The sequence below is a fragment of the Capra hircus genome, unplaced genomic scaffold (assembly GCF_001704415.2).
Source record: "Capra hircus breed San Clemente unplaced genomic scaffold, ASM170441v1, whole genome shotgun sequence".
In the NCBI taxonomy this organism is placed as follows: Eukaryota; Metazoa; Chordata; class Mammalia; order Artiodactyla; family Bovidae; genus Capra; species Capra hircus.
In genome coordinates, this window is record NW_017189652.1 from 323,057 (window position 1) to 336,112 (window position 13,056).

Below are 13,056 nucleotides of genomic sequence, written 5' to 3' on the forward strand. Positions count from 1 at the left end.
CCTCAATCTTTCCCATCAGGGTCTTTTCCAATGAGTCGGCTCTTCACATCAGGTGGTCAAAGTATTGGAGCTTCACCTTTAGCATAAGTTCTTACAGTGAATATTTAGGGTTGATATCCTTTAGCATGGACTGGTTTGATCTCCTTGCAGTCCAAAGGACTCTTAAAAGTCTTTTCCACCACTGCAATTTGAAAGCAATTCTTTGGTGCTCAGCCTTCTTTATGGTCCAGCTCTCACATCGGTACATCTGTACTTTCTGAGAAAGCCTTGGAAATCACATAGCATCACTTCCACTATATCTATGGATCACATGTTTCTGTTACATTCTATTCGTTGCCAGCACAGATCAAAAGGAGGGGAATTAGACTACCTTTTGAAAGGGAGAATGGCAAGGTCATTGTACAAGAAGCATGTAGGACAGGATATCTTGGCACATATATCTTTGGAAAATAGAGTTGGCTATAATCTTTGGGCTTCCCAGGCGGCACTAGTGATAAAGAACCTGCCTGCCAATTCAGTTCAGTTCAGTCACTCAGCCATGTCTGACTCTTTGCAACCCCATGAACGGCAGCATGCCAGGCCTCCCTGTCCATCACCAGCTCCCGGAGTTTATTTAAACTCATGTCCGTTGAGTCGGTGATGCCATCCAGCCATCTCATACGCTGTCGTCCCCTCCTCCTCAAGCCCTCAATCTTTCCCAGCATCAGGGTCTTCTCCAGTGAGTCAGTTCTTCGCCTCAGGTGGCCAAAGGATTGGAGTTTCAGCTTCAACATCAGTCTTTCTAATGAATATTCAGGACTATTTCCTTTAGGATGGACTGGTTGGATCTCCTTGCAGTCCAAGAGACTCTCAGGTGTCTTCTCCAACACCACAGTTCTAAAGAATCAATTCTTCAGTGCTCAGCTTTCTTAATAGTCCAAATGTCACATACCTACATGACTACTGGAAAAACCATAGCCTTGACTAGATGGACTGTTGTTGGCAAAGTAATGTCTCTGCTTTTTAATATGCTGTCTAGGTTGGTCATAAATTTTCTTCCAACGAGCAAACATGTTTTAATTGCATGGCTGCAGTCACCATCTGCGGTGATTTTGGAGCCCATAAAAAATTCTGACACTGTTTCCACTGTTTCCCCATCTATTTCCCATGAAGTGATGGGACCAGATGCCATGATCTTCGTTTTCTGAATGTTGAGCTTTAAGCCAACTTTTTCACTCTCCTCTTTCACTTTCATCAAGAGGCTCTTTAGTTCTTCTTCGCTTCTGCCATAAGGGTGGTGTCATCTGCATATCTGAGGTTATTGATATTTCTCCTGGCAATCTTGATTCCAGCTTGTGCTTCATCCAGCCCAGTGTTTCTCATGATGTACTCTGCATATAAGTTAAATAAGCAGGGTGACAATATACGGCCTTGCTGTACTCCTTTCCCTATTTGGAACCAGTCTGTTGTTCCATGTCCAGTTCTATTTTGCCTCCTGACCTGCATACAGATTTCTCAAGAGGAAGGTCAGGTGGTCTGGTATTCCCACATCTTTAAGATTTTTCCACAGTTTGTGGTGATCCTCACAGTCAAAGGCTTTGGCATAGTCAATAAAGCAGAAGTAGATATTTTTTCTGGAACTCTCTTGCTTTTTTGATGATCCAACGGATGTTGCCTATTTGATCTCTGGTTCCCTTGCCTTTTCTAAATACAGCTTGCACATCTGGAAGTTCACAGTTCACATACTGTTGAAGCCTGTCTTGGAGAATTTTGAGCATTACTTTGCTAGTGTGTGAGATGAGTGCAACTGTGTGATAGTTTGAGCATTCTTTGGCATTGCATTTCTTTGGGATTGGGATGAAAACTGACCTTTTCCAGTTGTGCGGCCACTGCTGGATAATGCAGGTTTGATCCCTGGATTGGGACGATCCCCTGGAAGAGGTCATGGCAACCCATTCCAGTATTCTTGCCTGGAGAATGCCAAGGACAGAGGAGCTTGGCCGGCTATAGTCCATGGGGTCGCAAAGAGCCGGACATGACTAAAGTGACTTAGAACACATAGTCTTTATTATCTCTTTTCTATATTACATTTTAAAATCTCTGCATTCTGTATTTCATATTATTTCTTTTTATTTACCTACTGCTTCACCAATTCTTTCTACATGATGCATTAGTGTTTTAATTGTATCTGGTGATTCTGAGATCTTCAGTCTGTGAGTTTGTATTTGGCTCTCTATTGTTTCTGTGGCCTCTTGCTTACTTTTCTTGTTTTGTACCTAGCATTTTTGTGTTCTGGAAATTGTATCTCGAATATTTGTGAAAATAACCTGAGGCCTAGAATTTTGGTTTCTTCCATGAGAGGTTTTATGTATTCTACCAGATGTCTGCAGGATAGGGATTTCATGGACAATACACATGACCAAAAACCAGGCTATAAGTCAGTGAAGTACAAGTTTAACTGGTTTACCATTACTTTGATGATATAGCCCTTAAAGCAGGCATGGTTTACAGCTACTTTTACTCCATTACCATCCCATTAAATCTTATTTGAATGTTAGTAATATGATTATAATGGTCAAATTGGTATCTTTTAGCACAAACCACTTCTTTGGTTTTAAGACACATATATCAAACTGCCTATTCAACATCTGAACTTGGATATCTAGTAGGCATGTCAAATTAAATATGTACAAAACAGACCCTTGAGTGTCTCCTCAAATAAATCTGTTCTGCATCATGGCTTCCACATCTCATTAAATGTCACCAGCTTCCACCTAGTTGCTCAGGAGAAAAATGAAACATTTTTCAGTTTTCTCTCACCATTCCTCCCCATCCTCAATCTAACAGCAAGCCTTCTCTGCTTATCTTTAAATTATACTCAACATCCACATTTCTTTTTACTTTCATCCTCATCACCCTGTTCAATAGAATGGGAAAGACTAGTGATTTCATCAAGAAAACTGGAGATACCAAGAGAAAATTTCATGCAAAGATGGGCACAATAAAGGACAGAAATGGTATGGACCTAACAGAAGCAGATGAGATTAAGAAGAGGTGGCAAGAATACACAGAAGAACTGTACAAAAAAGGCAGTAATGTCCTGGATAACCACGATGGTGTGGTCACTCACCTCTGCCCTACCCCTGCATACACTTCTTTACTGTACTCCACTCATGCTGGTCCTTTTTTGTTCCTCAAGCATGCTAAACTTGTTTCATTTGCAGGGTCTTTGCATTTCCTGTTCCCTCTGCTGAAAATGTCTTCTCTCAAACTTTGGTTAGCAGACCTCGTTTTTGTTTGTTTGTTTGTTTTTTAATTTATGTGGCTGCACTGGGTCCTAGTTGCAGCATGTGGGATCTTTATTTGCGGCATGTGGGGTCTAGTTCCCTGACCAGGGATTGAACCTTGGCACCCTGCATTGGGACTGTGGAGTCTTAGTCACTGGACTACCAGGGAAGTCCCTAGCTGACCTCTTGTCATCATTTAGGCATCAACTCCACAAAGAGAATGTTTCTGACCACCACAGTGAAAGTAACAACACCTGTCACTCTCTACCATATCATTCAATTCTACCTTTTGAACAGCACCAAGATTCCCTTATTTAGTTTTTTACTACTTTATTGCCTTTTGATTTTCCCAGCAGAATATAAGCTCCTGCTTTGCCATTCTCCAGTGTCAGCGCAAGTGCCTGGCATGTAGCAGGTGCTCAATAAATATCTGTTGCCTGATTCACTCTCCTTATGTTTATCTTCCAAATTTCTCTGTGTGTTCTCTCCCCTGACCAACCTCCTTCTGCTCCCTTAACACTGAAATTCTCCCATTTTGCCCTCTGGATCCCCAGTACTTTGGAAAACGACCTCCCCTGCCACCTCAATCTCATTACCACACACTTCACTACTTCCTGCTGTGTCTATCAGGGCACACTCAGGAGATTAAGCCTTACCTGGCAGCTCATAAGCTGTTAGGTGAGGCTGACTTCCTTCCTGTTCCACGTGGCTGCTTCATGACTCTGACGTCTCTACCCTTTTGTAGATCCCTCTTCTTCTCCATCCCACCAGAGTAAGATTTTCATGCTACCTGAATTTACCATCCTGTAACCCTCATTGTTAGTGTCACCACCTAACCTCCCATTTGCTCCTCAGCTTCATCTAGACTTTTGCCACTTGCTTCTCAGCTTCCTCTATAAAACAGTCTTTGGAGTCTCATTGCTGCAGATTGATTGTGCCTTCCCTATTGTTTCAGCACCTGGTCAAGTCAAAGGTCACAACAGTAGCACAAAGGAATAATCAATGGATCCATACCTGTTTCTTAGTGCGTGGGGGGATCTACTCATCCCATAATCCCAGAGCCGCTCCACTGCAGCAATAAAATAGTGGCGTGTTCTCTTTTGAAAGCTGCGGGGGTCCTGATTTTCATCTTCACCATAAATGTCAAAATCTTCTCTCTTTGTTTCAATCGACAAAGTATCATCATAGTCAGTTTTGTCTGGCTCTGGCTGAAAAGTAGTAAGGGTTATCTCCCTTTGATGGCGTTTCAAGCTTGGTGGATTTTGACAGCACACCCTTCCAGTCCCTCCTTGCTTTGGCCAGGGAGCTTCTCTTTGGGCCTTATCTTCTCCTTCATTTGTTACTGCTATTGAATAATAGTTTTCACTAGGGTCTAGGGGCAAAGTGATATCTTTTGTCTTCAAAGATGTGAGTTTGTGTGACCTCTCTAGGGATTTCCAGGATTCTCTTGGTATCAAGGTAGCTGATTGGTTATCCCAAGCAAGGGGACCCAGCAGCTTGGAGGGAATCTTTTCAGAGCTTTCTGTTGTCCATTTCAGAGATGGCACTTTTCCAGGCCTGTAGACTTTATTCAATTTAACAAGTCCCTGTGTTTTCTGAAGGAAGATCTCTTCCCTGAGATCCAGGCGGGCAGGAGAAACCTTGCTAGTTTTTGTAGGCAAGTCTTCCTGATGAACAACTTTCCCAGATGCTTCAGACAAGCCTGGTTTCAACAGAAACGTGTTCTCAAGTTTCTTGTACATGAGTGGATTTGCAGCCTGTTTCCCCAGGGTGCTGCTCTTTCTTTGACTTCCAATTACTTCCAATGTTAGCAAGGCTAAGGAAAGGTTATTTTTCTTGGCTCCGAGTAAGAAATGACTGGTTTCTTGGACCCCAGAATGACTTGTCCCCAAGTTATAACCATAGGTTGATGCTGGAGGATGAGAAGAGTTATCTTCGAAAGGAATCTTGGTCACATCTGTAGGTCTAATTGACCTAAGACTCCTCAGAGGAACTGCATCCTGCTGACTTGGGATAGGAGACAGTCTTGTAGTGCTTGGAGATTTCTCTACCATTTGCTTTGTTTGATTCCCTAAGCCTTTCACATTTGCTTCCACCCTTCCTTTTGAGAAATGGGCCGCATGAATCCCAGCTCTTTTTGCTGAATCACTTAATGACCTGTTGTCTTGAGTATATGTCTCTTCATCTAAACCTCCGGCATTTTGCTTAGTGCTTAGTGAAAAGAGGTTCTTCAGGAAATTCTTAGTTCCAATCACTGTATACACCTGAGGCAAAACTGCATTCTCGGGGATTAATGTCTCTTTCCTTTCTGTCTCTTCCTGGGATATTTTTTCTTGATTGTCTGTATCATTTTCTTGGACATTAGCCAAGTTAGTAAGAACTATGCTTTTGCTATTTGGAAAAATCATCTCTTCGAGGCTGGTGTCCTTGCTAAATTTATCCTCTCCTGCTACTACCTTATTCTTTTCTGATAAGACATTCTGATCTTTCACAGAGTTTTCTGATACTGATGATGCGAATTGCTTTGGACTGGGCCTTTGCCCAGAGCTTAGGGAGTTCTTGCCATGGGTCCTTTTTATCACATTTGTTGAATCTGGCAAAAACAGAGTCTTGAAGAATGGTGTATCTGGATATTTTGTATCTAGTGGCTCAGGGCCTTCTTTTTCTTGATGGATCATTTCCCTTTTTTTGGATGAAGTAGTTTTATTTGACATATGGCTTAGTCCAAAAGATGTAGTATTTTTGTGCATAAACAATTCATCATGGATCAAAGAAGTCACTTCTTGAAAATTGGTATTACTGTCTATTACAATATCTTGCCAGACTGATGTACTATTCTCAATTAATACTGTTGGGTCATCAATGTGAGTCTTTCTATTAGTTGTTGAGTTAGCTGGTGCCTTGCCTGTCTTTACTAAAGGGATATTCACTTTAAATAAAGTATCATCTTTGTTCAATGACACAGGTCCATGAACTCTTTCCTCTTTAAATAACCTATCACTCTCCATTGATAATACGTTTTCTCCCAGTGAACTTTTTTGACTATTCATTAAAGCTGCTTCTAACAACTTGGAATTATTATCTTCTTTACTCAAGAGCAAAGGTACATGTGACTCAATAACATGAGATAAATTTTTGCCAAATACAGTGGCACCTAATTGACTATTAAAATTAACTGGCATATTTGGGGGTCCAAAGGAACCTGTCTTTTCAGTACCTGCTGACAACTTGTCTGATGGAATTGTTGGTAAAGGCATTAGATTGTTTGATGAACTTGAAATTTTTAAATTAAGTTTGCTCAACTCTGCCATTATAGTTGTTCCCAAATTCTCATTTAATCTTAGTGGCAGTTCTGGCTCTTGAGTAAATACTCTTTCCCCACTGTGATGCAGCTCTGGTCCAAGATGTGCCACTTCAGATGGGAATGGGCCCTTGTTTCTTTCAGTTGGTCCAGGCAAATGATCAGTAGGCTCATTTCTGTCTTCTTGGAGATCAGATAAGGATAATCTGTGTGGAGTAGGATTCTGTCCCAAGAGCATCAACAAATCACTAGAGGAGACACTTTGTTCTTTAAGCAGCTGCACTTTCTCTCCAGACTGAGGGTCAATCTTCTCCATGTCATTTTCTGGAGTCATGGTGGGTTTGAATTGCTTTTGCCTAGTGTTAGGGTACCTTGAATTCTGGGAGAAGCTTCTGGGTTCAATGACATTGTTTTCACTCAGCAGGAAGGTTGGAATAGCTTCATATGTGTCATAATAATCGCCAACGTTCCTGTCACAACTATCAACCTTCAGTAAGGCTGTCATGCCTCTGTTTCGAAAGTCTGAGTTGTGGCACCCCAGAACCCACAGACCTAGAGATGAGGAAGAATAAGACTCTGATTACTCATAACTCAAGTCACATGCAAGATCTGTGCTAGAGGTTCTCTTCCATTCCCAGAAAAATGAAAAAAAAAAAAACAACTACTTAGTACCATTATATTGCCAGTTGTTATGTTAAATGCCAGATACACGTAACAGTAGTCCAACAATGACAGTAAAAGTGGTTTTTGCATTGCTGCTATTGTGGCATATCTCTTTGTGACCACAAGAAAGGGCTGTGATTTTAAATGAATATATATTGGCATAAAAATGGAGAAATGTAATTAACATATACAAGAGTAGCGAGTCTTACTAGTCACATAGAACTCGGGTGATGACAGTGACTTAATTCTGGAAATTTTACCTAGGGCAGCTGTTTTCACTATACAGCACAGTGCTATAGGTTCTACAGTAACATTATGTGCTCAGTGCTCAGTCGCTCAATTGTGTCCAACTCTGTGCAACCCCATGGACAGTAGCCTGCCAGGCTCCTCTCTCCATGGGATTTTCCCAGCAAGATTACTGGAGTGGGTTGCCATTTCCTCCTCACTGCCTGGGGTCAAGTCCCAGCACTACAAGTTATCAGCTGTGTGACTTTAAGCAAGTCAATTGAGGTCTCTGAGCTCCAGTTTTCAAATTTATAAATGACTCGTTCAGTTCAGTCGCTCAGTTGTGTTCAACTCTTTGCGACGCCATGAATCACAGCACACCAGGCCTCCCTGTCCATCACCAACTCCCAGAGTTCACTCAGATTCACGTCCATCGAGTCAGTGATGCCATCCAGCCATCTCATCCTCTGTCAACCCTTCTCCTCCTGCCCCCAATCACTCAAATCACACAACACAATGCCAAGCATCCACTATGACCAATGTGTAGGATAAGTAACCATGAGGGAGCAGGACTTAGATTTAGGATACAAATAACATAATAACTCATCACAGTGCTAACAATATTAATTTCTACTATGAACAGGATTATCTGAGTGAAAGAATTTTATGGTGGTGAAGTATATGCATAAGCATAAATGGAAACAAATACACCTTTACTAAGCTACCCATCAGGTAAATGAATGGTCTTATCAAGTTACAGAAGCAAAATCTTAACCGAAAAATTTTCTCAAAGTATATTTCACAGAGCCCTATTAGACAATAGGATGCCCACGAAAAATCTTCCGGTTTTCAGACATTTTGGAATTAATTCACATTGCATTCTATGTGCAGCCTGATAATCACTCAAACAGGAAATGAGAATAAAGAGATTTTCTAATATACAAGGATTCAAAGTATTTACCTCTAATTCAGCCATTCTCGAGAATTGATTAGAGAATGTTTATAACTGAAATAAAGGAGTATATTAAAAAATATGAAGACATAGGATATAAGAACCCAATTCCATGATATGTAAAGAGTATTTTTTATTTAAACCATGTTGGGCTAGAGTAGACCAGAACTGGAGTTGGAATGAATAATTTAAATCAGGTTATTGACTAAAAATTCCACTTTTATAACTTCAGTCAGTTTAGTCACTCAGTTGTGTCAGACTCTTTGCAACCATGGACTGCAGCACACCAGGCCTCCCTGTCCATCACCACTCCCAAAGCTTGCTCAAACTCATGTCCATTGAGTCAGTGATGCCATTCAACCATCTCATCCTCTGTCATCCCCTTCTCCTCCCGCCTTCAATCTTTCCCAGCATCAGGGTCTTTTCAAATGAATCAGTTCTTCACATCAGATGGCCAAAGTACTGGAGATTCAGCTTCAGCATCAGTCCTTCCAATGAACATTCAGGATTGATTTCCTTAAGGGCTGACTGGTTTGATATCCTTGCTGTCCAAGAGACTCTCAAGAGTTTTCTCCAAAACCACAGTTCAAAAGCATCAATTCTAAAGCACTCAGCTTTCTTTATGGTCCAACTCTCACACCCATACATGACTACTGGAAAAACCATAGCTTTCTCTGATTATATGGACCTTTATCAGTAAAGTATTATCTCTGCTTTTTAATATACTGTCAAGGTTTGTTATAGCATTTCTTCCAACCTAGACAGCATATTAAAAAGCAGAGACATTACTTTGTCAACAAAGGTCTGTCTAGTCAAGGCTATGGTTTTTCCAGTGGTCATGTATATATGTTAGAGTTGGAGTATAAAGAAAGCTGAGCACTGAAGAATTGATGCTTTTGAACTGCGGTGTTGGAGAAGACTCTTGAGACTCACTTGGACTGCAAGGAGATCCAACCAGTCTATCCTAAAGGAGATCGGTCCTGGGTGTTCATTGGAAATACTGATGTTGAAGCTGAAACTCCAATGCTTTGGCCGCCTGATGCGAAGAGCTGACTCATTTGAAAAGACCCTGATGCTGTGAAAGATTGAGGGCAGGAGGAGAAGGGGACGACAGAGGATGAGATGGTTGGATGGTATCACCAACTCAATGGACATGGGTTTGGGTGGACTCTGGGAGTTGGTGATGGACAGGGAGACCTGGCGTGTTTCAGTCCATGGGATGGCAAAGAGTTGGACACGACTGAGTGACTGAACTGAACTTCTTCCCAGGAGCAAGTGTCTTTTAATTTTGTGGCTGTAGTCACCATCTGAAGTGATCTTGGAGCCCAAGAAAATAAAGTGTTGCTGTTTCCATTGTTTCCTATCTATTTGCCATGAAGCGATGGGACCAGATGCCGTGATCTTAGTTTTCTGAATGTTGAGTTTTAAGTCAGTTTTTTCACTCTCCTCTTTCATTTTCATCAAGAGGCTCTTTAGTTCCTTTCTGTTTTCTGCCATTAGGGTTGTGTCATCTGCATATCTGAGGTTATTGATATTTCTCCCGGCAATCTTGATTCCAGCCTGTGCTTCATCCAGCCCAGCATTTCTCATGATGTACTCTATATATAAGTTAAATAAGCAAGGTGATAATATACAGCCTTGACGTACTCCTTTCCCAATTTGGAACCAGTCTGTTGTTCCATGTTCAGTTCTAACTGTTGCTCCTTGACCTGCATACAGATTTCTCAGAAGGCAGGTAAGATGATCTGGTATTCCCATCTCTTTAAGAATTTTCCAGTTTGTTGTGATCCACACAGTTAAAAGGCTTTAGCATAGTCAATGAAGCAGAAGTAAATGTTTTTCTGGGATTCTCCTGCTTTTTCTATGATCCAACGGCTGTTGGCAATTTGATCTCTGGTTCCTCTGCCTTTTCTAAATCCAGCTTGAACATCTGGAAGTTCTCACGTTCTTGGTTCACGTACTGTTGAATCCTAGCTTGGAGAGTTTTGAGCATTACTTTGCTATTGTGTGAGATAAATACAATTGTGAGGTAGTTTGAACATTCTTTGGCATTGCCTTTCTTTGGGATTGGAATGAAAATTGACCTTTCCCAGTCCTGAAGCCACTGCTGAGGGTTCCAAATTGCTGGTATATTGAGTGCAGCACTTTCACAGCATCATCATTTAGGATTTGAAATAGCTCAGCTGGAATTCCATCACCTCCACTAGCTTTGTTCTTAGTGATACTTCCTAAGGCCTACTTGACTTCGCTCTCCAGGATGTCTGGCTCTAGGTGAGTGACCACACCATCATGGTTATCTGGGTCATGAAAATCTTTTTTTGTACAGTTCTGTGTATTCTTGCTACCTCTTCTTACTATTTTCTGCTTCTGTTAGATCCATACCATTTCTGTCCCTTATTGTGCCCATCTTTGCATGAAATGTTCCCCTTGTATCTCTAATTTTCTTGACGAGATCTCTAGTCTTTCCCATTTTATTGTTTTCCTCTATTTCTTTGCACTGATCACTGAGGAAGGCTTTCTTATCTCTCTTTGCTATTCTTTGGAACTCTGTATTCAGATGGGTATATCTTTCCTTTCCCCCTTTGCCTTTTGCTTCTTTTCTTTTCTCAGCTATTTGTAAGGCCTCCTCAGACATCCATTTTGTTATAACTTAGCTAAATCTAATACTTCCTCTCCCTGGGCTTCCCTGGTGGCTCAGAGGTTAAAGCATCTGCCTGGAATGAGGGAGACCCAGGTTCGATCCCTGGGTTTGGAAGACCCCCTGGAGAAGGAAATGGCAACCCACTCCAGTACTCTTGCCTGGAGAATCCCATGGAGGGAGGAGCCTGGTAGGCTACCGTTCATGGGGTCGCAAAGAATCGGACATGACTGAGCGACTTCACTTCACAAATCTAATACTTCCTCTCACCGACAAAGATAGTAATAGGTGAGAAAAGGGGAAATGAAACTCCATAAACAGGTTTGGAATGACATCCACCATACTCTGAGAAAGACCTGGGATTGAGAATAGTGTCAAGAACTTTAATTATATCTGTACTGGTTGAAATTTTGTAATGATAACATCTTTTTGTATTACATGTGTGAATAAAAATAAATTAGATCATTATGGTAATTAATAAATTTCAATCCAAGAGCTTAAATGAGAGTTCAAAAAAACCTCAATTAAATAACCAAATAAAAATAAATTCTATCTAATATATATATATATATATATATAATTTGAAATAAGAAAGGAGATATAACCAGAGATGCAAAGAAAATTAAATTATAATTCCCTTGGAGACACAGCTGCCAATCACCTAGTCTGGCTTGTGACACAAGCATAACATGCCTGGTCAAGTTTGAGAATGGTCAGTACACAAATATACAGACTTGTCTATAACCTCAGTGATATACCCAGGGATTTCAGAGAACTTATTAAATTTTTAGGCTGATCTTCAATCCCAGAGCTAGTCCCCATCAGAGTAACCCAGAGAGACACAGCCCAGCTGATCACAAGTGGGTGAGGAGCACACCTCAGGCTTCAATAGACAAAATATCTTTAACAATCCAAGGGTACTGCAGTATCCCTAGCATGGAATACTAACCAGTCTTTTAAAATGATGATGTTCATCTATGTTTATTAACATAGAAAAATATCAAATACATCATTAAGTGAGCAAAAGTGAAGTGAAAGTTGCTTAGTCGTGTCTGACTCTTTGTGACCCCCAGGGAATTCTCCAGGCCAGAATACTGGAGTGGGTAACCTTTCCCTTCTCCAGGGGATCTTCCCAACCCACGAATCGAACTGGGGTCTCCTGCATTGCAGGCAGATTCTTTACTATCTGAGCCACCAGGGAAGCCCAAGAATACTGGAGTGGGTAGCCTATCTCTTCTCCAGGGGATCTTCTCAACCCAGGAATTGAACGGGGGTCTCCTGCATTGCAGGTGGATTCTTTACCACCTGAGCTATGAGGGAAGCCCAAAGCAGATTACAAAACATGATATAACTGTCATTCTACTATGTGTTTCAGAGTTCAAATTTTTCTTTTCTTTAAAAAAAGAGATTTTGCATATTAGTGATTCCATATAACATTTGTCTTCATCTGGCTTATTCACTTAGCATAATGCCCTCAGGTTCCCCCATATTGTCACAAATGCTAGTTTTTCCTTCTTTTTTAATGGATGAATAATAGTTCATCATATATATATATGATGATACATATATCGCTTTTTTCATTTTCAGTTTGTTTAATTAAAATTTTTAATTACAAATTTTTCTTGTTTTTTATTGAGTTATGGTGGATGTACCATACAAATTTCAGGTGTACAACATAGCGACTCACAAATTTTAAAGATTATACTCCATTTATTGTTATTACAAAATATCGGCTATATTCCCTGTGTGGTTCTATATATCCTTGTAGCTTATTTATTCTACTAGTTTGTATTTCGTATTCTTCTGCCCCTATATTGCCCCTGCTCACTTCTTTCCACTGGTAAGCACTAGTTTCTTCCTTACATCTGGGAGTCTATTTCTTTTCTGTTATATTCACTAGTTTGTTGTAGTTTTTAGATTCTACCTTTAAGTGATCTCATACAGTATTTGTCTTTCTCTAACTTATTTCACTGAGCCTAATGTCTTCTAAGCCCATCTATGTTGCCGCAAA

The 13,056-nt window shown here is 40.7% G+C and overlaps 1 protein-coding gene across 1 annotated transcript in view; it reads right to left on the reverse strand.

Annotated features, from left to right (window-relative positions):
- F8 (coagulation factor VIII) overlaps nucleotides 1–13,056 on the reverse strand; it is a 136,825-nt gene that overhangs the window by 45,051 nt on the left and 78,718 nt on the right. The window contains exon 14 of the mRNA XM_005700528.3: nucleotides 4,281–7,119. Coding sequence (XP_005700585.2) covers nucleotides 4,281–7,119 — 2,839 coding nt within the window. The remainder of the gene's footprint in view (nucleotides 1–4,280; nucleotides 7,120–13,056) is intronic.